This window comes from Andrena cerasifolii, chromosome 3 (assembly GCF_050908995.1).
Source record: "Andrena cerasifolii isolate SP2316 chromosome 3, iyAndCera1_principal, whole genome shotgun sequence".
Lineage (NCBI taxonomy): Eukaryota > Metazoa > Arthropoda > Insecta > Hymenoptera > Andrenidae > Andrena > Andrena cerasifolii.
In genome coordinates this window covers 19,269,075-19,291,653 of record NC_135120.1, presented here as the reverse complement: position 1 = coordinate 19,291,653, position 22,579 = coordinate 19,269,075, and the positions used below count along the sequence as shown (strand labels likewise).

The 22,579-nt window shown below is 38.9% G+C and overlaps 3 protein-coding genes and 1 long non-coding RNA gene across 11 annotated transcripts; 2 read left to right on the top strand and 2 right to left on the bottom strand.

Annotated features, from left to right (window-relative positions):
• Positions 1–228: 228 nt before the first annotated feature.
• LOC143367390 (transmembrane protein 62) lies at positions 229–6,439 on the bottom strand. The gene is made up of 13 exons (XM_076809158.1): positions 5,880–6,439; positions 5,666–5,777; positions 5,456–5,593; positions 4,392–4,718; positions 4,167–4,299; positions 3,933–4,088; positions 3,685–3,832; positions 3,436–3,558; positions 3,281–3,362; positions 3,069–3,197; positions 2,796–2,970; positions 2,359–2,586; positions 229–2,297 (listed from the first exon to the last, which is right to left on the bottom strand). Exons 1-13 carry the CDS (start codon positions 6,081–6,083, stop codon positions 2,264–2,266), a joined length of 1,989 nt encoding a protein of 662 aa, XP_076665273.1. The 5' UTR covers positions 6,084–6,439; the 3' UTR covers positions 229–2,263.
• Positions 6,440–7,419: 980 nt separating this feature from the next.
• Positions 7,420–15,225, top strand: LOC143367137 (uncharacterized). Of its 4 annotated transcripts, none has more exons than XM_076808714.1 (8): positions 7,420–7,650; positions 8,534–8,608; positions 8,909–9,109; positions 9,184–9,348; positions 9,410–9,559; positions 9,713–9,815; positions 9,886–10,137; positions 10,222–15,225. In XM_076808714.1, exons 2-8 carry the CDS (start codon positions 8,534–8,536, stop codon positions 11,949–11,951), a joined length of 2,676 nt encoding a protein of 891 aa, XP_076664829.1. In that variant the 5' UTR covers positions 7,420–7,650; the 3' UTR covers positions 11,952–15,225. The 4 variants fall into 4 exon arrangements, with proteins under 4 accessions (XP_076664829.1, XP_076664831.1, XP_076664833.1 ...); XM_076808716.1 differs by having other exon boundaries at positions 7,453–7,534; XM_076808718.1 differs by lacking the exon at positions 7,420–7,650 and adding an exon at positions 7,733–8,088.
• LOC143367136 (cilia- and flagella-associated protein 70) lies at positions 15,023–21,296 on the bottom strand. 5 transcript variants are annotated; one of them, XM_076808712.1, is made up of 21 exons: positions 21,177–21,296; positions 20,846–21,041; positions 20,624–20,782; positions 20,198–20,445; positions 19,286–19,462; positions 19,127–19,227; positions 18,918–19,048; positions 18,694–18,839; positions 18,409–18,554; positions 18,194–18,317; positions 17,848–17,949; positions 17,634–17,777; positions 17,289–17,471; positions 17,084–17,217; positions 16,857–17,005; positions 16,284–16,444; positions 16,023–16,169; positions 15,701–15,828; positions 15,516–15,636; positions 15,289–15,438; positions 15,023–15,181 (listed from the first exon to the last, which is right to left on the bottom strand). In XM_076808712.1, the coding sequence occupies exons 1-21, from the start codon at positions 21,252–21,254 to the stop codon at positions 15,023–15,025; spliced, it is 3,084 nt and encodes a 1,027-aa protein (XP_076664827.1). In that variant the 5' UTR covers positions 21,255–21,296. The 5 variants fall into 5 exon arrangements, with proteins under 5 accessions (XP_076664827.1, XP_076664824.1, XP_076664825.1 ...); XM_076808709.1 differs by having other exon boundaries at positions 20,624–21,041; XM_076808710.1 differs by having other exon boundaries at positions 18,409–18,551; positions 20,624–21,041.
• LOC143367147 (uncharacterized) lies at positions 18,548–19,078 on the top strand. The gene is made up of 2 exons (XR_013084996.1): positions 18,548–18,801; positions 18,904–19,078. It is a non-coding gene; the product is annotated as an uncharacterized LOC143367147 (long non-coding RNA).
• Positions 21,297–22,579: the final 1,283 nt, after the last annotated feature.

Here is a 22,579-nt window from a genome sequence, read left to right as displayed (position 1 = left end):
TTGAATAATTTGAATATTCGAATTTTAAATTCGAATTCTCTGGTATTCGATAATTCATTGCAGCCCTACCCCTGACTACTTCCCAATTATTTTGCTTCTAATTAATTAGTTACTAACTATTCTTTGACAGAGTCAGGACAATGATAAATTGGAATTAATTAGAATATGAAAAAGGATTAAAATTTTCTTTTACATGTTATGTAGAACTCTTATAGTACTCCTAGAGTATTTGTTTATATATTACTGTATATATTTTATTTATAAGTTCATGTAAAGTACATTTTTCAAACATCAGAGAACCAAAAGTTCACAGTACTAATGGAAAAGGTCGAATCCGCAATGATTTATGTTGCGTACAACATTCATTCACACCCAGCACATGCGTGATTATCCTTTTGCACATGCCCCATTGGTATATTACACTTATACAGAATATTTGTATCACAAGCAATGAACGAAGAACGGTACTCTACGTTACCCTTTAATCACCAGAAAATAATACTCCCTCATATTCCTTGCAGTGCTTTACAAAATACATTAAATATAAATATTTAATGCTGTAAGTAAACCTATCACTATGATTCCCAATAATCGCTAATTTAATGCGGTAGCTTTCCGGAACATGTTTGAGGAAAGTAGCGGAGGAAGATTAAGCAATACTGTATTTCCACTTCTAAATGCGAGAAACTCAAATTCCTTTACCTAACACTGCTTTTGTCTGAGTCACAATAATTGCGAATTGCTTGATTGCTGGTTTCTATGAATTTTGGCATATTCATGGAAGAAGTTCGTGATTGTTAACGATTGGGAACCATTGGTTTATTGAGATCACATTTGCAGTTCAGAGATCGTGTTCAAGAATAGTGACGTTTAAATCGTATGTAGAAAAATATACGGTAGCAATAAAATCTATGTTCTAAGGAAATACTGGTTCGTATCTTCGAAAAGATATCAACATCTCTATCTTACAATCGCACGCATTCTCTGCCTACCACAACCATTCAACACAGAAGAAACGTAATTTACAATCCTCGAGATGAAACTTTTCGAAAACAATGGCGGAACTCTTTAAATCTGATATTAAATTTCCTCATTCTACCATGCCGATTCCATTTATAATTGTATTTACTTCATATCACAGAGTTGAAACTCAGCTTATGAAAATTCGAATGCAGATTCAATTGGATCCAAGATACACCCAAGTTTTAAGGAAAAAAAAACATTAAGTAATAGAGATTAATACCGTTTTAATAAAGTTTCGATAAATGCCATTCTTTCAGTTTTTGACACATATATCACTCAAAATGTGAAAGAAAATACTTGCTTGTCGTAAATTTCATAGAAAATATCGATTTATATATTGATTTCTCAATCTGCTTGTTTCACATGGATAGAGTTAACAACTTAATTATTAACTAAAGCATAACGGCATCCTATAACACAGAACTTCCATCTCAGTTTCTCAACAATCTCCTCTTAAATAGTCTATCTTACAACGTTCATGTAAAACCGAAACGTATTTCGGAAGCATTAGAATTACTATTTGAAACAGTAAATTAGTAATTCAAAGATATAAAATAGTTCAGCAAAGTGCTTACAATGCGCTCGTCTCGTAAATAAATAAATAAATAATATACATATTTACGCTACGAATTTGGAAACTTGCTAACAATGCGTTTAACCATTCAATCGATTACTAAAATTAGCTAACAGATATTAATTATTATGCAACAAATCTAAACAGTCTTCGCCGTAATTTCATGAATGAAAAAATTCGCCTGTGGCACATTTTAAAGGAACTGACTGAATCGTAACGTACAATTGCAAACAGAGTCGGGCATTATTCGAATAAATTTTTAATCGATAAAAAAGTGATTCGTTCTTATCGAATAATTTCGTTTTATTCGCAAATCTTATTCGAATAATGCCCAACTGTGATTGCAAATAACAATTTCGTTCGGATTTAGGCTTTCTCTGACAAGCATAAAAAGAAATGACCGAAGTATTGTTCTCGAATTAATTTCACGCTCTTGCACAGATCTGCGAAATGTATGATAGTTAACTTTGACACGCAATGAATTAAATGCTTCACATCTAGTAAGTACGGACTATTGAAATCTTCTATTAACTCGCTTATTATATCTATACATGTTTGTTAATTCAACGATGTTTACGCAAAAGCGTGAAGATTCTTCAGCTATGTAAAACAAATCGTAATAACGTGCTACGTTTCTATACTATGAATCATTATACCTTGTACAAATCAAGCATGAGGGGACCATATCGTCATTGCGAGCCTTCAAGATAAAAAAACATCACGATTACTATGAAACAAGAGGACATAAATAAGACACGTACCTCAGGCATGATTGTGGCATCGTGTTCACTTGGTGCCATAGCAGTAGTGCCAAGAAAATGCTCCAGGTGCGTAATGGACACAACACAGTGGCTAATGTTCCATACGCCAGCCAGAAGAAGTATGCCATGCAAGTTTGCATTATAACCAGTGTTGTTATTGGTAAATGATGCCACATTAAACAAACTTTCGATAATGATTTATTGCCAGGCTTGTTAACATTCTGTAATCTATTCAATCGGTTACTTTCACGATTGTATTATCTTTAAATGTTTAGTAACTGAGGACCTTGCAGTAAGGGGGGTGCAGCTCCATTTTTTACAGTTATGTAAAGTCAAAGCAATGATTTTATAAACAGTTTTTTTCTAATTTACTCGAAGTTGTTAAAGATGGAGCTGCACCCCTCTTGCTGCGAGGTCCTCAATTGATGTATACTTACCGTTTGTCCACTCCGTGAGATAAAATTAGCATAAGCGGCAGGTGAAAAGAGAATAATTGGAGGAACCCATAAGCGTAAGTGAAGGCACCGGGTAAATAAGAATTTCCAACGAACGTTCCCCAAGCAAAAATTATGCCAGTATGATTATCTATCACTTCGCCGATAGCCCAAGGACCTTTAAAGATACATATTTTACAGAGAGCGCGGTTTTTTTCTAATCGTTCGTGTCGTTTGTACCATTACTTTTAATGCAGAGAATTCACAATTACTCACCAACTGTTAAGTATAACGCGTACAATACTAGCGGAAAGAACAGTCGGTCGACAGTGGATAATATCCACAATTTCCTGAGCCACGAGTGAAAGAATTTTATTCGCAATCTTGGTCGATGCATTTGCTTCCCTGCTCGAAACAATATTTCGTTAACTTCCTTAGCCTTTTAAATTTGAACGCAAAGCTACGCAACGCATTTAGATTTCACTTACTCTCGCACAGTATATGAAGAAGGCGTAGCAAACATAGTGGGACTACTAACAGGGCCAACACTGTCCCAAACAGGAATTGAAACTGAATAAACAAAACACTATGTAAGTACAACGATTTATCTGCAAGTGTAATTATTAGATGCTCCGTTACTTACAATGCTACTGACGTTAGACATAAGAATTAGCCTAGAGAGAATACTAAACGACAGACGAGTTCCATCGAGAGCAAATGGCTGAAGTACCATCGCCTCTCTGTCATCTGTATCGACGACTCGTACCTGAAATTAATCATCTCCATTACCAACAGTGTAAGGTACAATCTTTCAAAATCGCCCTCCGAAGGTCAATAATGTTCAGGTAAAATACGATGCTTGACAAGGGAGGATGAATATATTTCACTCAACTCGAATAGTGTGTATCCCCTCGCTGTACTCCGTCGAATTCCATTTTGTGGTAAAAAGGGGTCCCTTCGTGTGTTTACAAGCGAGCCATGCACCATCATCCAGTTGAGCTTCAACGGTTTTTATTGGCGATATTGAAAATGCTAGTACTCTAAAAAAATTTCCAACACGTGATGAGAGGCAACATTAACACAAGTAACTATTGTTGATCTTCCTAATAAGGGATACACGTTTGTATTAAAACAGTTTACCTGATATGCGTAGACTTAACAACAGACAATAAGTTCTCTCTCCTGGGCATCGTGTATAAAGCATGCTTCGGATTGGTAATCAATACCACAGGCCACTCTCCGTGCTTCACATCAATAAAAGAGAACTGACCATGATCTATAGCTGCCAGACGATAACTAATATATACGATAAATCAATATAACGTCAGAAAAGAATCGAGTTTCTATAATCGATAGGAAACATGGCTACTTTACATTCTGTTATCCTTCCAGTCGGCTAATTCTAATTCAAGAAACCCTGCTTGCTGTAGCGTGTACATGTTAGGCACTGCTCCACCAAGCATATGATAATGCCCGCAGACGTACACCATACTCTCCTTGTTTCCACCTGAAAATATATTTCGAAACTGGCATTTTTTTTACAGCATGAGCGATATCCTATTACGATACTAACGTGGCGCATAGTCTACTACTTATTACCTATGATATTTCTGATGCTCGTCCTGGATTGCGACAGTATGCACGAGGTCGGATAATGGCCGAACCAAATAATAAAATCCGCATTGTTCTCCCGAGACTCGTTCACTAATTTGTTGATACTTTTGATTTCATGTTCGTCTAATACGCCGATAAAATTGAATGGCCTTCTCGGACCAGGCTTCAAGCAAGCGTCTATCGCGATAAATGTATAGAGTTCGGAGCCAACGTTTATGGTGTACATATAAGATCTCGGGTGCTTCTTCCCTTGGATAGAATAGTTGGAGTAATAATTATTCTTCGACTCCAGACTGACTACGTTGAAATTATCTGGAAATGTACCAAACATTAGTCGGTAATTATTTAGAAGTTTTCCATCCTCACCGATTTGAATGATTTTTGGATGTTATCAAGATTCTGAACAACTTTTTCCTAAACATGTTACCGCCGCACGACCTTCGGTTTCGAAATATTTGCGAAAAACTTCTGTCGATTTATTCCGACGCAACGTATTTCACTTTCCAACTTGTCCCGGGTATTAGTAATTGTTGGGACTAGATTAGTGCGGAGGCACGTAAAGCATGATAGCGAACTGATGTGAGTTCAGAAATTTGAACCAGAAACTTGCGGATGCCTGTCAACACCGCGACTCATATCGGTTCACTATCACGCTTTACACGCCCGCGAGCGGGCGCGCGCCCCTTGCACTGATCTAGCCCCAAGCAATACTAATACCCTGGACAAGTTGGAAAGTGGAATGCGTTGCGTCGGAATAAGTCAGAAGAAGTTTTTCGCAAATATCTCAGAAACGAAGGTCAGCTTCACCATTTTTTTTGTCCCATGCTGGCGCATACGCTGCCACGGACGCGTACTGTAGGTAGGTATAGGGCAGAATACAGTTTGTAGTAGCAGCAGTTTTTCGCAAATATCTCGGAAACAATGGTCGAGCGGCGGTAACATGTATAGGAAAAAGTTGTTCAGAATCGTGTCTCAGACAACATATCCAAAAAATCATTGAAATCGGTGAGGATGGAAAATAGTTTGAACCATTTAATCGGAGTTATTACCATGATTGCCTCTGACGTCCAACCACAAAGTTCTTTTACTAATTTCCGCATCATCTAACACTTGCTTGTAGTACTGCCATTCTTCTAATATCTGCTTCGATCCCATTTTGTCTCTGGCCTTGGCATCCGTAAGATCGCCTATTCGATTACGTTACGTTAGGACAGGCACACTAGCATCGTAAATAAAGTAAGTAAACAGCGAAGATTTACCCGAAGCTAGCACGATGGGAGGTTTAATGGTGTCCACTGTGACGTTACAAAACTCCTTCAACTGTGTTATCCTAAATGGGTCTCGGAATATGCTTATATGTATGTCGGATATCTGAAAGTAATAAGCATCGGGTGAGCGGTACTGGTGGTAAGCCAGCTGGTGGCAATAGTACAAGCTTCCCCAGCTGACGATTCAATCCCTTGACTAACAGACCTGTAAAAACCAGACCAAGTGGTCAAACGACGTTCCAATATCGTAAAGCTTCGGCTGCGACCAGTCGACCTTGGCGTTTCTGCTAGGCAGACTGTCGTCCAGCACGTGAGTGTCGACATTGATCAGGTCGGCGACATTCGCTACGAGTATCGACAAGATTAGCACGAAGAGCAGCAGGATGACGGTGGATTTCGCAATTTTCATTTTCAAAGAGGCTCCGTGGAGACTTTGCGCTGCGATTCCCTTGGCGTTGTCAAAGTGACACGCAGTTTTTTAGTAAACATTCGATCGCTGATTAAAGCCACCTGCTGTCTGCGTATGCGGTGTTTACCAATCCCCTGCGTCGGAGGTTACATGCCGCGGTCCGCGTCACTCTTCGAACGACAATACGCGCTAGACCGGGAAGACAATTCAGAACGTTGGTTCCTCATATCTGTGCCATATTTCACGACCGTTCGGCGATTATGCATCGATATGCACGCACTGTCGGGCTCTTGATCATTGCAGAATGTTGCAGAACGTCGAGAACAGAATCTCGCGCGTTCTGCGCATGACGGATCTGCGACAGCGGTGCTCATCACCCGTCTTACGCGGACTAATAATTGAGTATAACCAGGGGCGTAGCAAGTTGTGACGCTTTAACTTTAAGGGCGACTGTCGGTGACTATACATTATTGTAGAACGCAATATAATTATGTCAAGTTATTATTAGCGACTACTTTATTACCGTAGCGGACTACTAGATTCATTATGCAGACTATAGTCACCCACCACTGACATGAGAGCTCACTGCGTATTACGAGTGAAGACATATTACACATAGTTATTCACTACCAGGGGCGGATTTGTGTATAGGCTAAGGTGGCTGCAGCCAAGGCCGACAAATTTGGGGGCGGCAAATTTTGGGAGCGCAAATTTTGGAGGGCGGCAAATTTCGGGGAGCGAAAGAAATTGGGAAAGGTTTAAACACAGAGGCTTGAGACAACTTTAAAAACAATTCACTTTTTTTCATTTAGCGAATTAACAACAAATGACATGTGAGTTGTCATATTGAATTAATTTTGAAATTGTCTCGACTATTTTAAATGAGAATATTTGATCGCATTTCACGGAAAGGGCGGCAACTGCTTTTTATAGCCTAGGGGCATCAAATCTCAAAATCCGCCCCTGCCCACTGCTATAGTAATAAAATAGATAATAAGATAATAAGAAAATAAGAAAATAGAAATAATAATTCTTTTTAAACAGAATATATAATTGAAGCGATTCTAGTTGCAAATAACAACTAGAAATAACGTGTGCGATTGTCGCCGCGAGAGTTTAAAAACCACCTACATTCGGTACCATTCACAAATTTGCGATAAAATGTAAAATACTTCGCACGTTTACAACGTCACTTGGAAATTTCATATGCGTCGGTCATTTATCACTTAAGTTCTATGTTATTACTAATAAATAAAATCTTGCATAAAGTGGACTCGTAACCCCAGGGTTCCCTGAAAGGTAGTTACGCCCATGAACAGGCTTTTTAAAAGGAAAATACAAATCGCGCGATGAAAGCCACTGGGTCACAGTAATTTTTCTTATCCGCACCAAGAGGGAACATCCGTGACTGTCGCGTTGTGCCAATGTGTCCCCCTTGAGTAAAAATAAGGGTAGTGTTTGATAGTGTTGACATATGTGGCTGGTTTTTCACTGAAACAACGTAACGTTTGCCGGTGATGTTCTAACTTCTTCCCTCCTTGACAGCGTCCGCTTTCTATTCGTAATCGTACGTTTCTTATTACTGCCCAATACACGCACACTGTATCTTTATATCAAACGATTCACTCGCAGCAATGCCTGTATTTTCGAAAACGACCAAAATAATACCTTGCGATATAACCTATATACTCGAACGTGCATCTTGATTTTTTTGCGACTTGAATGCACTTTCGTAAGAATGTACAATTCTTGATTTAGACAGACTGCTAGTCATTTCGCATGCGTTTATACACAGCTACGTCGATTTTTATAGTAAAAACGGTAACTCATATAAATAGCACGCTTTTGTTACCGGAAGTTGAAATTAATTTGCCACTAAATACACTTACATCGAAGCCGATGCAGATACTCGTTTCATGCGGCAGATTTGGCCGCTGATTAATCTCGCTGCAACTCTATATTTCGTTCGTTTTATGGACATGTAGCTTTCGTTTCGATAAAGGAGGTGAAATATTTGATCGAACGTTGCTCCGTGAATAATAAATCGTGTGTGATAAGTTTGTATTATTTATTTAGGGTATAAGGCATTCGGAAATGAAACTCCTTATGAAATGGAACGGCGGAACGTGACACGAATATCTGCTTCAATATTTAAGACAATCAACTTATCGTGATTGATACGTTGAATTCCTAATGCCCCTGTTTCTCTTGGCTTCCGATTAATTTTTAAGCGACCTTGCATGGGTCTTTTATTTTCCTTGGGCACCAATAAATAATAAACAAGAATCTTTCTGCTTCATTTGAAACGCATACCTACTTTTTAAATTAGTAGCTTCAAATGTAAAATCTGTTTTATCGCAGGGAAAATCTTCGAATCTCATTTGTCTGTTCTGTAAATTTTAGATACAGAAATTAATTTTGAACCACTGTTTTTTTTGTAATATTTACAGATGGCATCTAGCGCACTGGAAGCGAAAATCAATAAAATTAGGCAACAGAATGAAGAAATTAGGAGAAGACACGAGGTAGATATCGCAGCGAATCAAAGAGTATATATAAAGTCTGAGGATATCATCCTCGTATGGGCTGCATTGCCTTAAATAATGTTGTAATTATATCCAAATAAGTGTTTAAAATTGCTCGGCGTATGTAATAAAAGTCACGAACAAACCTTTAAATATCTGCTGCAATGGAAACTTGTAGATCTTGGTGCTTAGATGATGCGGGCTAGTAATTTACATGTGTTTAGGAGAAAAATATGTTTCCCATCAGCCAAGTGTTAGTAACTCAATTTCACATATGTCGTCAATCATTTTTGCTATCAGGAAGTAGAAGAAGATAAAAAAAATGCAGCCAAACTGAACGCTTTGGTGCAAATGGTGCCATCCTCAGATTGGCCAGAAAGGAAGGAACCCCCGGAGTTCTCGAGCCCACCAAAAGCTAAACAGAAGCCAGCCAAAGAAAAGCTTGAATACACGCCCCTGTCTCATCCCAATGAGGGAAAGAAAGTACACTCGTTTGCTCAAGTAAGTAAACATTCTTTCAGCTTTCTTTCACAAACTTCGGAATAACGCGGAATTTGAAAATTGACACTTCGCAGGGAGAAGGTCCGCCACCAGATCCAAAATACAATTTCCTGGCGGACTCAGAACGAGAAGAACCGAACGCGGAGTACACGAAAGAGACTGCTGGAAGTAGGTCTCACAATAAAGTAACCAGAGGCAGTTTCAAGAAGAAGACTGGTGGAAGAGAGAGTATACCAAAAGTGCGTGTTAACGCTTGTGCGTTTAGTATCGTAGAGCGTAATGAACTTGAATTTTACGCAGGATAACAAAGCGTATAAGGGGAGCTATAGAGATGAATCTCAACCAGGGTACGATGCTTGGAGAGCAGAAAGGAATCGTATCGATGAAGATCGCATCAGCAGGCAAAGAACTGCGGAAGGGAACTGGCGGAGGGAATGGGATAATGATAAAGTATATATGTGACAATAATTCTAATAGCTTTCGAATTTAAATGGCTGAGCATAAGAAATTGGTCATGAGAAAGAGGGAATGTATGAGACTGCTACGAGCTTTGATTAAGGATGATTTCTGCCACTGCAAAGTAATGGGAATTTTACGTTATAGATGCATATCATAGATGAGGGGATGAAGAAAACATCGAGGCCCACATTAGTAGACTTCACAAAGAAAGATCACAAAGACTCCGACAGGAGATATCATGCTAATAGTATGTTCAGTCGTAAACGTCCTCATACTTCACAAAATTAGCCAAATAAAATGTGTTTTTTTCATCGTAGATAACGAACACGTGAATCATACCCGAGGTGGAAGCCGCGGTATGCATCGTGGTTCGTCAAAGAACTTTTACAGCAATTACGAAAACCGGTCGCATAATACGTACGATCAACATAGAAACAACGCGGCAATGCCAGCGAAAGCTCCAATGTCTCCAACTTCCGAGGATAGAACTGTTATTGCTACTGATAAGAGTATCAAGGTCACGGTAAATCAGGGCAATGTGACGAAAGGGCCAGTGATGAGTGTTAAAGGTATTTTGTGTAGTACTTCCTATATCATTTTTATAAGTGACTAAGGCATCTGCTTCCTTGATTGATACAACTTTTGATTTGCAGTGAACTCGCCAAGCATAGCTGGGACCGGAAGAGTTGGGCCGCGACAAAGGACTCGCGTTACTTACAGCCACTCGGATGCTGAGGCTCCGATTACCGAAGATGAATCTTTCAATCGGCAAAAGTCCTTTGAGGATAAGTCGAAGGGAAGCTACTACAATGCTCAGAAGTCTCCTAATATAAAGAGGTCACATTCCCAGAAGAAGAAGGAAGGTGACGCGAAATATCCGTACCACCAGAGGAAGGAGACAAGGAGAGAAGATACTGACATGAATTCTCAGATACACCATGATAGCGAGTTTAGATCGCAGAAGGATTCTCAAGCGTCTTATGCTACTAAGTCACCAAGGCCTGTGGGAGGAAATGTGAAAGCAACGAAGCACGATTCCTCAAACATCAGTTCCTCTGAAACATGTGAACGTCGGGAGTATTCTAATCTTGGTTTAACGAAACTGGAAGATAACGTTGTGAAAGAAAGTAGCGAGATATCCAAACCGGCTCTGTCTGAACAGACAGATACACTTAACACAGAGAACGAGGAATTTACTGCGGAGAGTGTGGAGGCTAATGCAGAGAATGTGGAAACTAAGATAGAGAATGCGGAAACTAATCCAGAGAGTTTGAACATTAATGCAGGGAGTTTGGAAACTAATACACAGAGTGGAGAAACTAAAATAGAGAATGTGGAAACTAGTACAGAGAATGTGGAAACTAAAATGGAGAATGTGGAAACTAAAATGGAGAATGTGGAAACTAGTACAGAGAATGTGGAAACTAATACACAGAGTGGAGAAACTAAAATAGAGAATGTGGAAACTAGTGCAGAGAGTGTGGAAACTAATACAAATAATGTAGAAGCTAATACAGATAATGTAGTAGCTAATACACAGAATGTGGAAGCTAATACAGAGAATGTAGTAGCTAATACAGATAATGTAGTAGCTAATACAAAGAATGTAGTAGCTAATACAGAGAATGTAGTAGCTAATACACAGAATGTAGCATCTAATACAGAGAATGTAGTAGCTAATACAGAGAATGTAGTATCTAATACAGAAAATGTAGTAGCTAATACAGAGAATGTAGTAGCTAATATGAAGAATGAGATTACAACTGAACCAACATTGCCGAAAGAAGCAGTAAAAGCCGAAGAAACATCTTCGGCTTACTTATCAAGTACAGAGAACCTTGAACCCCTTACCAAAGACGACACAGATAAAAATAATCTCGACAACAAACACGAGTGTCGACGGGAGCTTGCAAATGATACGACGGAAGACTTTTCAGAAGCTAGTAACACGTCTTCCGGGGCATCGGTTCCGAATGATACTGAATCTAAGGAGGAACTTGTGCCAAACGATATCAATAACGTTTCCAATGATATTCTTAAGCTAGAAGAAGCTTCTCGCAAAGATGATAGGCAATCATCAAAACAAGATAGTGAGCAGTTTGTAAACGATGACTGTGATAATATTAAAGATGAAGTTGCTACACAACGAAGTGCACAAGTAACGGCCGATGATCATGAATCTTCGTTGAAGCTTGAAACACATTCTGTGATAGAAGTTAAAGATCAGTCAGTGTGCAATAATGTGTCGGTAGAGGCAGAAGTACCGGTTACAAATACAAAAGCAGATGAAAACAATCAATATACTGATAAAGATGTAAAGAATGCTGCGAATTGCGTCGAGATGAATCAGGAAAATGGTTCTGCGAATGTGGATGCGAATTGAACAGAAAGAAAAGGCAGGAGAAAACCGAAGGGATAAAGCAGCGCTGTCCAAGCCAGGGCTGAAGAGCCCTTTGGGGCTCTAGCACTCCCGTCCGCGTCGTCAGGGATACCGCTCGACGCTAAGGAGGCGATTATGACGCTACACATGACGTGTGTATTATAGCGAATTCGGCGCCTCGAACTAGTGCGCACTGAGTGTGAACACTTTCGGTGCCACACATTCGGTGTGTTGCACTATTAGTACGCAACTTTTGTATCGTATTCGACGAACAAAAACTGTCCTGTTGTAGTGTAAAATTCGCATGCGGATAAATGCTTATTTTTAAAAACTAATCTTTATTAAGTTTACTCTAGAAAAACTGAATATTTCTAAATTTCGATTTTAACTTTTTAATTAAATTGGCGCTACAAAATGGGTTCAAACAAGTACCCAATTGTCGCCCCCTGCAAAAAAGTCTGCGGACGTTTATGTGCAGGTACTGTTTTGAGGCAGCACCAGCACAGAATCAGTGCGTGTCTCTGTCGAATTCGCTCTTAGTGACAGCACGTCTACACACGTCGCCACGGCGAGCTAATGCTACTACTACTATTCGTCGCGAATATTATGTGGGGACGGAGCGGTTGGAAGAGGAAGCAGGTGCGCGAGGGGCCCCGCCACTGGACAGCGCTGGGATAAAGGATACGAAAGAGGGATTGTAATACAGTTGATCCCGGTTAAGCGGTAATCGGGCTCTAAGCTAAGCTTTAAACTTTAAGCGTTTTAATCGGGACAATGCCAGGAATCTATTGGGGGTCTCTTTCATAACGATCAATAATAAGGAATTCGATTTTGCGAATTAAATGTCCGCCGACCGCTCGGGCATTTAATGGACAAAATCAAATACTTTATTTTGCATCGTGTCGATATGAGAGCGACACTAATGGATTCCTGCCGTTCTCTCGATTAAAACACACCAAATTCCATGTAAATCGGACTATATTTTAACAAAGTTGACTTTAAATTCTGTAAATTAATTTGTCCGATTTACATACATGGCTTTTGGTGTCTTTTAATCGGGGAAACACAAGGAAACATTATCAGCTTAACCGGGGAACAGTGTATATCGCAATAAAAATAGTATCAGCTATTGATAACACATTGAACGGATATTATATTGATACGTTTTGATATTAGAAACATTTCTGACGCTTGCTTCTGTTGCAAATGCTATCTCGATATAGATAATTAGAAACAAACTCATACAACGATGGACGTCGTTATATTTCTTTTCCAATTATAAGTACTTAGATTGTTGCTTTCCAGATTTTCATACTGTTCGAAAAATAACTTTCGAGGCTAGAAGTGGAACATAATGCGACACCTCGTGGACGTTCACGAGCATTCTGCAATATCGTCTCCGATTTTGTAAGCCTTTTATCCCCGATTTCTTCACCTCCGATTAAAGTCCCGGTTAGTAAACGACTAATTGGATGCTATCATGTGGCAGTTATGTGGAACATAACTCTAACTGGAAGATTACTGAAGGTGAAGAAATCGGCCGTTAGTCGATGGTTTCTAAAGGGACATTTCTACAGCAGCGCTTCTGAGATTATCATCAACTAAAGTCATACTAATCGCGCACAATCATGTTGGTGTTACTTGATTAATCCTTTGCGATCTTAATTAAACTACTCTCTCCGTTAGTGCTACTTTATATGATGATTATTTGCTTAAATGCAGTACGAGTGTACTGCCTCGGCGACAGAGCACGATGATTTCTGTCAAGAAGGATTTATTCATCTATTTTTGGGGAGCAACGAAAGATCGCAGAGGATTAGCGCTCTGAAAATAACTACAGCGCTTTCACACCGGTAGAAAATTAATACGAGGCCGAGACTCCTACTTCTCATATTTTATATGAAATTCTACGACAATAGAGTATTGACATTTGTTCAGAACACACTCTAATAATATTTTTATAATTGGCTATAGCGAGATTAGCTATACATTAGAGACCGATATACCTATGTATGTCTTTTGAATACCTTCGAGGAAAAGAAATTGATACGTTGATATTTCAAGGGACTGTTGATCCACGATAGTCGCGTATTTAACACTGTAACACACTAAACGATACGCTATATTTATTTGATCTTAGTCGAGGAGCTATGTTACGTTACTTTATAGTCTATATTTTACCGTATTTATTTGCAACTTTTTACTAAAAGATTATTTATTGCACGTTTTCGTACTCTTTTTAATTATATGATACTTTTGTTAACTTCTTGCTTTACGTTTTAATTTTTATTTACGACGCGAGGTAACAATCAATTTGAAATATTAAAATTGCACCACCATAGGAACTGTAGGTCTTGTTTGCCTGTGATTTTACCGCTGATCGGGAACAAAAAGAAACGAGATTGATCATTAACCCTTCGTGGTCACACCTTATAATCACAAGTTGGTCACACGGGGTTCACTGTACCCCAGAGTCATTTTTTGAGTTACCATTTTCGTATTTTTGAATCTTTTAACTTTTCAGTGATAATTGTAGTTCGTAATACTTATACAATCATGGTCTAATAGTATTTTGCTAGAAATGTAAATTTCGATATGATAAAATTTGTAGTTGAAAATGAGCGACTTTCCACAATTGTGGGAAAAAAGCGATTTTTTAATTTTTTTTTTCTTGCGATAAATCCCATTTGGAAGTCGTAAAGACACGACATTTTAACTCGAAAATTATTCTTGGGGTACAATACACCCTGTGTGACCACGAAGGGTGAAGATCGTTAAGAACTTTGCTAGCATCGATAGAGGCTCACGAGTTAACAAATTAATTGATGAGTTAATCGAAGTCGGAGGCTTTTTCGATGAAATCTAAACGAACCCGTGTTCGTCTTCAACAATGTTCCCATGTGTACTTTGTTGATCTTTTGTTACGTTGTTCTTTGAGTTATCGGTTTGTTATTATTGGAACTTGAAATTTTTTTCTGATAGCGTTGCATTAATTTCGTTTGTTAATTATGTGCCATTATGATCCGCTTTCTTTTGCAGATATCCTGTTCTCCTTTCTTTTTGTTTGTTACTATTTAGGTGCCATTAACGGTTTCAAATTGTTCCTCGGATATCTGTTCGGTATGAGTCTCGATAAGATCGTCACTTTCCGTTACTATAATTGGTGGTGCGTAATCCAAAGCCTCCATCGAGTTCGTTATTCTCAGCCACAGTTTTCTATTTTTAAGATTATTCTGATACGACAGATAAAAGAAACAATAAAAGTTGTTAATAAAGACGCGTTGGCTAATCTCTTAATATCTACCATTTCCAGAACAAGATGTTTCGTGGTACGACTTACTTTTACCATTTCTCTGTAACACTGCGAGAACTCATCGTACCTTCTCAGAGTTATATTCAACAAACATAAATAGCCCCATATATCTGGATTGCGATTGTCGAGCCTATTCGCTTCAGACAGAGCTGTCTCTGCGTCTTCGAACTCGCCAAGCTAAAAAAAGATGCACCAGTGCCACACTTTCTTTGATAGATCGATAACTTTCGCTGTGCTTAACATATTTCTCTTACTTCGAAGTAACTCAAACCAGCTCCCAACCATGTCTCTGCAGTTGGCGAGGTATCGCATGCACTTAGGAACATTCTCTTTGCTCGATCGTAGTCTTCGGTGTTGTAATAATGATATCCTAATCTATAATTACAAGATGCGATGGAACATTTCATTACAGTTAGAATTGTATTATGATCGGTGTCACCTCATTTCCACTAAATGCAAGTCGTTGGGTCTGTCGAAAAGCATGTGAGCAAATTCGTAACACTCTATCGCCTTCTTGTTGCCTATTTTGAAGTAGCAGTGACCCATTAGACTACTGATCGAGTAATCCTAATCAAAGAAACAAGTAAATTTGAATGTATACAGGGATCTACCCTGATAGCCAGATCTGGGCAGCAGAATCTGACATCAGAACCGTAGTCGTCTGCGCTCTCATGCCAGAGCCAGACCCTGCTACCAATCTGATGTCAGACTGGAGGCAGATGGTTATTATCAGGTATATAGTTGTGAAAGTCAACACAAACCATCCCGTAATTGCATTGGGCTTCCTCTAAGTGAGACAAAGCGTCTTCGAATCTATTAGACAAATAATGTTCCACTGCCATGTAGTATAAAAAATGAGTCGATCGAGTTGAATTGGACAGTTCTTGTGCCAGTGCGATGTTTGCAAACTGAAAATTAAAGGTTCGGAAACATTCAAGTTACTTATAGTTCACCTATCTACAATTGCAGAAGACAGTAAACACACAAGGGTGCTGAAACATTTACAATAGAAATCGTAGTACCTCACAGAGGTGTAACTTCAACAGAAACGTCGCTGTTATCATATATATGTTATCCTGGGGACAGTGAACCATGGCCCAAAGAAGTGGTTCTTCGTAAAGCTGTATTTCTTGATGCTTGTCCTGCATACACTTTTGGGCTATGCGAAGAGTGAGATCTATGCCTATAATGTTAAGCTCTGCTAGTATTACTGGTATACAAATCATAGAATTCTTGGCGGAGTTGGGCATTATTCTAATAAATGTTTATTCGAATACAATGTAAGTAATGGCCAACTCTGATTTTTGGAATATGTACACGAGGGTGGCTCTTATTTTCGACTTTTTAATTTTCTTCGCGGCACCCCCAGAATAGGTCCAAATAATAAAAAAAAAAATTTGTGTAAAGTTTGAGCCCAATTATAAATAGTAAAAAGTAATAAGTAGTATAAGGCCACACGCAGGCAGACACAGTCTCTCTCGATACTACCCAGTTCTACTAATCAAGTAGTCATAGTCAATGCACAAGGCAACCAGTGTCTGTTCAGCGACGGTTCGTTTTTACTGACCCCTAATTTGTATCACAAAAAAATTTACCTGGGCAATATTCTGTTCGCATATAGAAAAGATGCAGAATAACCCAACCCTGTAAAAACCGTGGATACAACTCAGTAATGGCTCTCAGAAATATCTCAGACTCCCTGTATTTCTGACTTTCGAACAGGATTCCTCCATAAACTAACAATCTGAAATAATTATAATTTATTACGTTTCGATCACACGTAAGATGCACGTTTGTGGGAACTTAGAAGGATCTTATTTACGCGATTACGTCTCGCCTATTTAACGCGATTGCTTCTAAGCAAGCTTCCATCGCACGCTGGAGGTGTCCGATTTTTTTAAGAAAGATCGCGTACTTCGTCCAGGGTCTTGAATCCTCCTTATTCGCCATTATTACCTGCGAAAGTTATACGTCCTCTAAATTCAACAACTTCTTTCCCTAATTTGCTATCGACAGATAATACATACAGTTGTGTAATAATATTTCGCTTTTTCCCAATCTCCAAACTCGTAAGCTTCTTCGGCGTAAAAGTATAGTGAGTCAGAGTCCACGCTCTTCGGCAGATCCTCTACGTACCGACCCTCCACGATTTTATTTATCGCCAAGTGCATTTGTTCGACCAGGTACGTGTACACGGACGTAATAAAATTCTAACGGTTTAGTTACTTAATTAGACAGTAGAAGACAAGTGGTTGGGGATAAGGGTTTGCTTTTTTGAATCCATTTCGTGGTGCCAATTTAATTAAAAAATTAAAACCGAAATTGAAAAGTATGGGGATCTTAAGTTAACTTCCTATATGCAGTACAAGTACCTGAGTTTCGCTAGAATGCACTAGATTCGGCGGCATTTTGAATCTTTGATCCAAAAGCAGGGTAACTTTTGATCTGAGAGTGCTACGTAAAGACAAATACACTCCAGTTCTATAAAGATATTGTGTAAAACACGTCAACTCGTCCTGAAAGTTTTGCTCGTGTTTAGTACCATCAATGATAAATATAACATAAAGTAAGGCACTGTTCATTTACCGATTCTGGGTGGTAGCAGTACTTTTGCCGCAGACGCTCCTTGCCGTTGCCATTCTCGACATTCTTCAGAGGCACCGAATTCTTATCTTCCTCGCGGAAGTTCTAGCTTGGAAAAGTTAGGAGCTCGTTAATCGCGATAGTAAAGGGAGTACTCTAGTGTAACTGCCCGTTTATAAATTTGGCTCGTGTTAAACGTGCGAACGTACGAGTCGGTTGGAGAGTGACTCCAATACTGACCGAAACGTTGGATATTTAATCTTAAAATTTGCACAATAGCTTTTATTTAATCTCTTAAAAATAGACCACCGTCTTAAATCGATGTAATAGTGTGCAATCATCGACATACTCGATAACTTTCAGTGATAATTTCGGCTAGCTTCTGGACGCAATTCGTGTACTGGTCCTCTCCTACATCCCCAGAATATATGTAAGGTGGTTGCTTCTCCGTCGTGGGAATTAGTTCGCTAATCCTGCAAGGAATCGTATCCCCTTACTACGCAACGATTAACCAAGGGAAGAGAGTTCTGAGTATGTCGTAGCAGAATCCCTAGGAGAACTCACAAAACAAAGAAGTCGTCCACGACCCTGCAAGAGATGAGTGGTTCGTAGAGCTCGATTTCAATTACGACAACGGTAGGCTCTTCGTTGCTTGAAGTCACTGGCGTACTTCGATCCGCTACTTTGTCAGATTGCACCGACTGCGACTGCTAAAAGTGACAAATTGTTAGAGGAAAATTGAAAGATGGAGCGTTCTGAAGTTTTCTACTGGGTAATGCAAGATGTAACTTTAAGGGACCATTCTAATTTGCCTATTGTACGGATTTTAACAAAACAGCGTATCTTTACTTTAGATGTTTTTGTTTTCTTCTCTTTCTCCTTCGTCTCTTTTATCCGCGTCTCTGCCTCGAAGATGTTCTTCTCGAGTTCAACCTTCTCAAATATATCTGTCGAGCTGTAGGTATACAACTGTCCCACCACTCGGCAACTTTTTCCTGCAAAAGCGGAGCGTTATTCTAACATAAAAGCTTCATCGACGGCCTCGTGAAATGTTAAAAGACGCCGCAATTTACTTCCTGGGAAAAGAAGCTCCGAGACATCAACGTAGCACTGATATAGCTGTGGCTTGGACGAGGAAGCGCCCCTGGATTTTGATGCGTGGCCGTTTTGCTTCATCATAAATTGAAAAGGCCAATATTTGTGCCTTGGAAATAATCACTCATATTCATAGAGTCCACACAGTTTCTTCTTCGTAATAATTATTCAATATACATATGCGTACCGCCTAATATGATTCTGCATCGCTTCAATCCCCATTTTCCATAAAATACAACGACTTACGAGATTCCACTCGATTCGCGGTTCATCCGCGCAAACTTTGCTCTAAAAAACAGTGTAGTTAAAAAAGAATACTCCATAAAGCGAATGGCGCCAATGGTACCAGTAAATCTATCTGCCCTTTAAATTCATTCTTCAGCCCCATGTAATCGCAGTCCAATTTGTATTTCGACAATCGAGCGCGATTGTCCAAGCTGCTCAAAGTGTTCCAACGTTTCGTTCTCTCGACGTCACGGTATTTCGTCCACGCTCCATTTTCGAAGAACACATTTTCTGGCACCTGCGTCAAGCAATGGCTCCGTTTTAAAATGCACGAGGAAGAAGAATTCACAGATCAAAGTAGAATTGAGGACCTTGCAGCGAGGGTGCAGCTCCACCTTTACCAACTTCGAATGAATTAGAAAAAACTGTTTATAAAATTACTGCTTTAACATTAAAGAGAGAACACTAATTGAAAATTTCTCGCGCAATAAGTAGTAGTTATTGAGTCGATAAGTTTTTATATCTATTTTCGGCAAATTTTTCAAATCTGGAGCATTATTGTAAAATTTGCAATAAATCGTTCATTTGTTATGAGATTTGCATGAAACGTGCACCAAACGATATAGATTTTTCTTTTACATATGAGGAATGATTTTTCAAAAGGTCATATTTCCATTTTTGATGTTGAAGCAAATTTCAATGTTAAATTACATCCCCCAGTCTCACAAAACAACTACAAAATAGGTTTGATTCCTTTTTGAAAAATTGAAGCGAAAATAGATGTTTCATACAGAAGGTCTCATTTCCAAACGTTTTTTTTTAAATAACTGTGAGCACAAAGTCGTTAGTACGTGTACTAATGAAAAAAGGATTTGTTTAATAAACGTAGGAACCACAGTTTTTGCGGTAATTGAATTTCTTTTTTCTATATGGAAATGTGGCCCATAACTCAAAAACTGTAAAAAAATGGAGCTGCACCCCTGCAAGGTCCTGAATTATTCTGAATGCAAAGGTTTCCGTAAGATGAAGACACCTCGGAGTCAATGTACACTACGCTGCCAGCAGTGTACTCCATATTATCCGTGATAGAATCTGGGAGATTGTACATGCTCTCCACGGTGATGTTCACAAAATTAACACCTCCGTTCATCTGGAAGATGGAGGAGTCATCTTGGGAAACAGTGACCGTGAGAAGTGGAAGATTCTGCCAGGAAACGGATGCACCATCGTAGGAGAACTGCGGCATTTCTAGTATCAGTTTCTCGGTAAAATTCGGCTCTCCTGAAACACAGAGAACAAATAGAATAATCGTTAGTAATAATTAAGCACCGCAGGGTCCACAGTATATTAATGCAGAAGAAGCTCCTTGCCTCGCAATCTGTTTCCCCAACCTCATCATTCGAGAATTAAATATGGAAGTTAAATAGGAAATAGAATTGTGAGATAAAGGTACAATTACCTAATATTATTGGGATCAGATCAAGATTACAGATTCCCAGTATCATTGGAGTGGTGAGAGATCCAGATTTGGCGGTGAATATCGATTTTCTCTTCAGTTCAGTGTCCGAGGCTGTAGGACGGTCTTCTAGGTCGATTTCTACGCTGTACAGAGCTTTTACTGCAAACATATGAAATTGTAAATCAAGTGCAACTTGATGGAATATTAAGAGCCCAATCTTACTTAATACCGGGGTGGATACAACTGCACCAATGCTCCTTATGTCGTCCGCGGAGACTGGTAAATGAACAACGAATTCGACGTCGTAATGTGTCGATCCGTCGCCACAGCTTGCTTTCACAAATGTGGAGGAAGATTCCCCTAAAACGGTACCATTGTGCTCCACGACGAAAGACACATTTATATCTTCTTTCCTGATCTAAAATTTTCAGACACGTGTTAGTCTCATAATTGAATCTGACATACAATAGAACGACCATTCCTTTTTTTTCGTGGTTATTAGAAGCCATCCCATGAAATCCTTAAATAACAATAATTCCCACTGAACGCTTACAATATTTTCGATGGCGTTTAGAGTTATTTCGATCTGCTCATCGGCTACCGAATTCTGCTGCGACGACAATAGTTCCATTTTGGTGGGAAGAGATTTTCTGAAAATTCTGATAACGTAAAAATCACTTCGTTTCTGCACTTCTATTGTTTAGCAGAAACAAACGAAGAGAGAGAATGCTCGAGACGTTTTGATAAGGAGCTCGGTCGAAGTGTGACATTGATTTAACTACTTCACCGTATATTTTCTTTAATAAATAATGGTACACGTGTGTTCGACGCATGTGTAACTAAATATGTACGATATACAAATACAAACATTACGAATAATTTATTGCACTACGATAGGGGACTGTCATTGAATCGTTCCACCCTCTATTATCACCTCAGTTTATAAATTATGGAGTCGCATCGTTGCTTTATCGATTATTTGTACACGGCTGTTTATATATTTACATGCTGTTTTCGAGTATACAGGCGAGTTGACGTCATCGTAAAACTTGAGCCCTTAATTTTCCTTTTTCTACGAACAAAGAAACGCATCACTTCATTGTCAATTTCTTCCCCGAGAAGATAACTTTATAACAATATTAAATATTCTAAGAAAAAATGCAGACTTTCAAGCCTTTCGAAATGGAATCATTGCCATCGGCAATGTAGTCCTTTCGCTGATAGAATTTAAGTAGACTTTTCTTCCTGCAACTCCTAATAGAAGAGTTGGTGAAGTAAAGAAAGGCGAAGATTCATTGAGATCATTGTCTCCCTGATAATCTTACGATTAAGTCTTCAATAAAGCTTAATATTTCTGTATATCACATTTTTATTTTATTAACAATATTGTATATAAAGATAAGTACCTATTCGAATGAGAAAAAGACATAAAATAGAGCTAACCCATGCGAGTGTCTGAAACCTTTAGAAATTTCAAGATCGTGTAGATTATTTGTGCACGTTGTTGATTGGATCGATAAAGCTCTCGAAGCTTAAGTCACGATAAATATTATTCCCACGACACGATAATGGCCAGTACGATAACAAGTCATCCGACTAACTATTTGAGCATTGTGATACTATCATAAACCATCGACATAAGGGTCTAACTTACACTGGCCTGGATCCCCGTTAAAAACAACTCTGTACAAATTTCTCTTCAACAGTAATAGAATTTCTTCGGTGGTCGAAGCACTACGAATCCAAGTACAAGTGTCACGGCAGCAACGAATTTTAGAGTAAAGTCAGACGAGCGGTATCGATCGACAGAAGACACGAGAACAGTACCTGGATTAGAGAGCGATAATACAAACACTTCGTAACGTCAATTTCCCTTTCTCTCATAGTTAAAAAAATTGTCTTCACGTATCCTAATTCCTCTACATTTACTATTGGAGCAAAGTTTTATACTGCGTA

Coding starts and splice junctions, on each gene's coding strand:
- LOC143367390 (XM_076809158.1), bottom strand. CDS start 6,083: ATGAAAATTGCGAAATCCACCGTCATCCTGCTGCTCTTCGTGCTAATC. Junction 3,198..3,280: donor TCTTCATATACTGTGCGAGA/GTAAGTGAAATC, acceptor TGTTTCGAGCAG/GGAAGCAAATGCATCGACCA. Junction 2,971..3,068: donor CGCGTTATACTTAACAGTTG/GTGAGTAATTGT, acceptor GTATCTTTAAAG/GTCCTTGGGCTATCGGCGAA.
- LOC143367137 (XM_076808714.1), top strand. CDS start 8,534: ATGGCATCTAGCGCACTGGAAGCGAAAATCAATAAAATTAGGCAACAG. Junction 9,110..9,183: donor AAGTACACTCGTTTGCTCAA/GTAAGTAAACAT, acceptor GACACTTCGCAG/GGAGAAGGTCCGCCACCAGA. Junction 9,816..9,885: donor CAGGAGATATCATGCTAATA/GTATGTTCAGTC, acceptor TTTTCATCGTAG/ATAACGAACACGTGAATCAT.
- LOC143367136 (XM_076808709.1), bottom strand. CDS start 21,254: ATGGAACTATTGTCGTCGCAGCAGAATTCGGTAGCCGATGAGCAGATC. Junction 18,555..18,693: donor AGAAAACAAAAACATCTAAA/GTAAAGATACGC, acceptor TGTCACTTTTAG/CAGTCGCAGTCGGTGCAATC. Junction 17,472..17,633: donor TGCATTCTAGCGAAACTCAG/GTACTTGTACTG, acceptor CTAAACCGTTAG/AATTTTATTACGTCCGTGTA.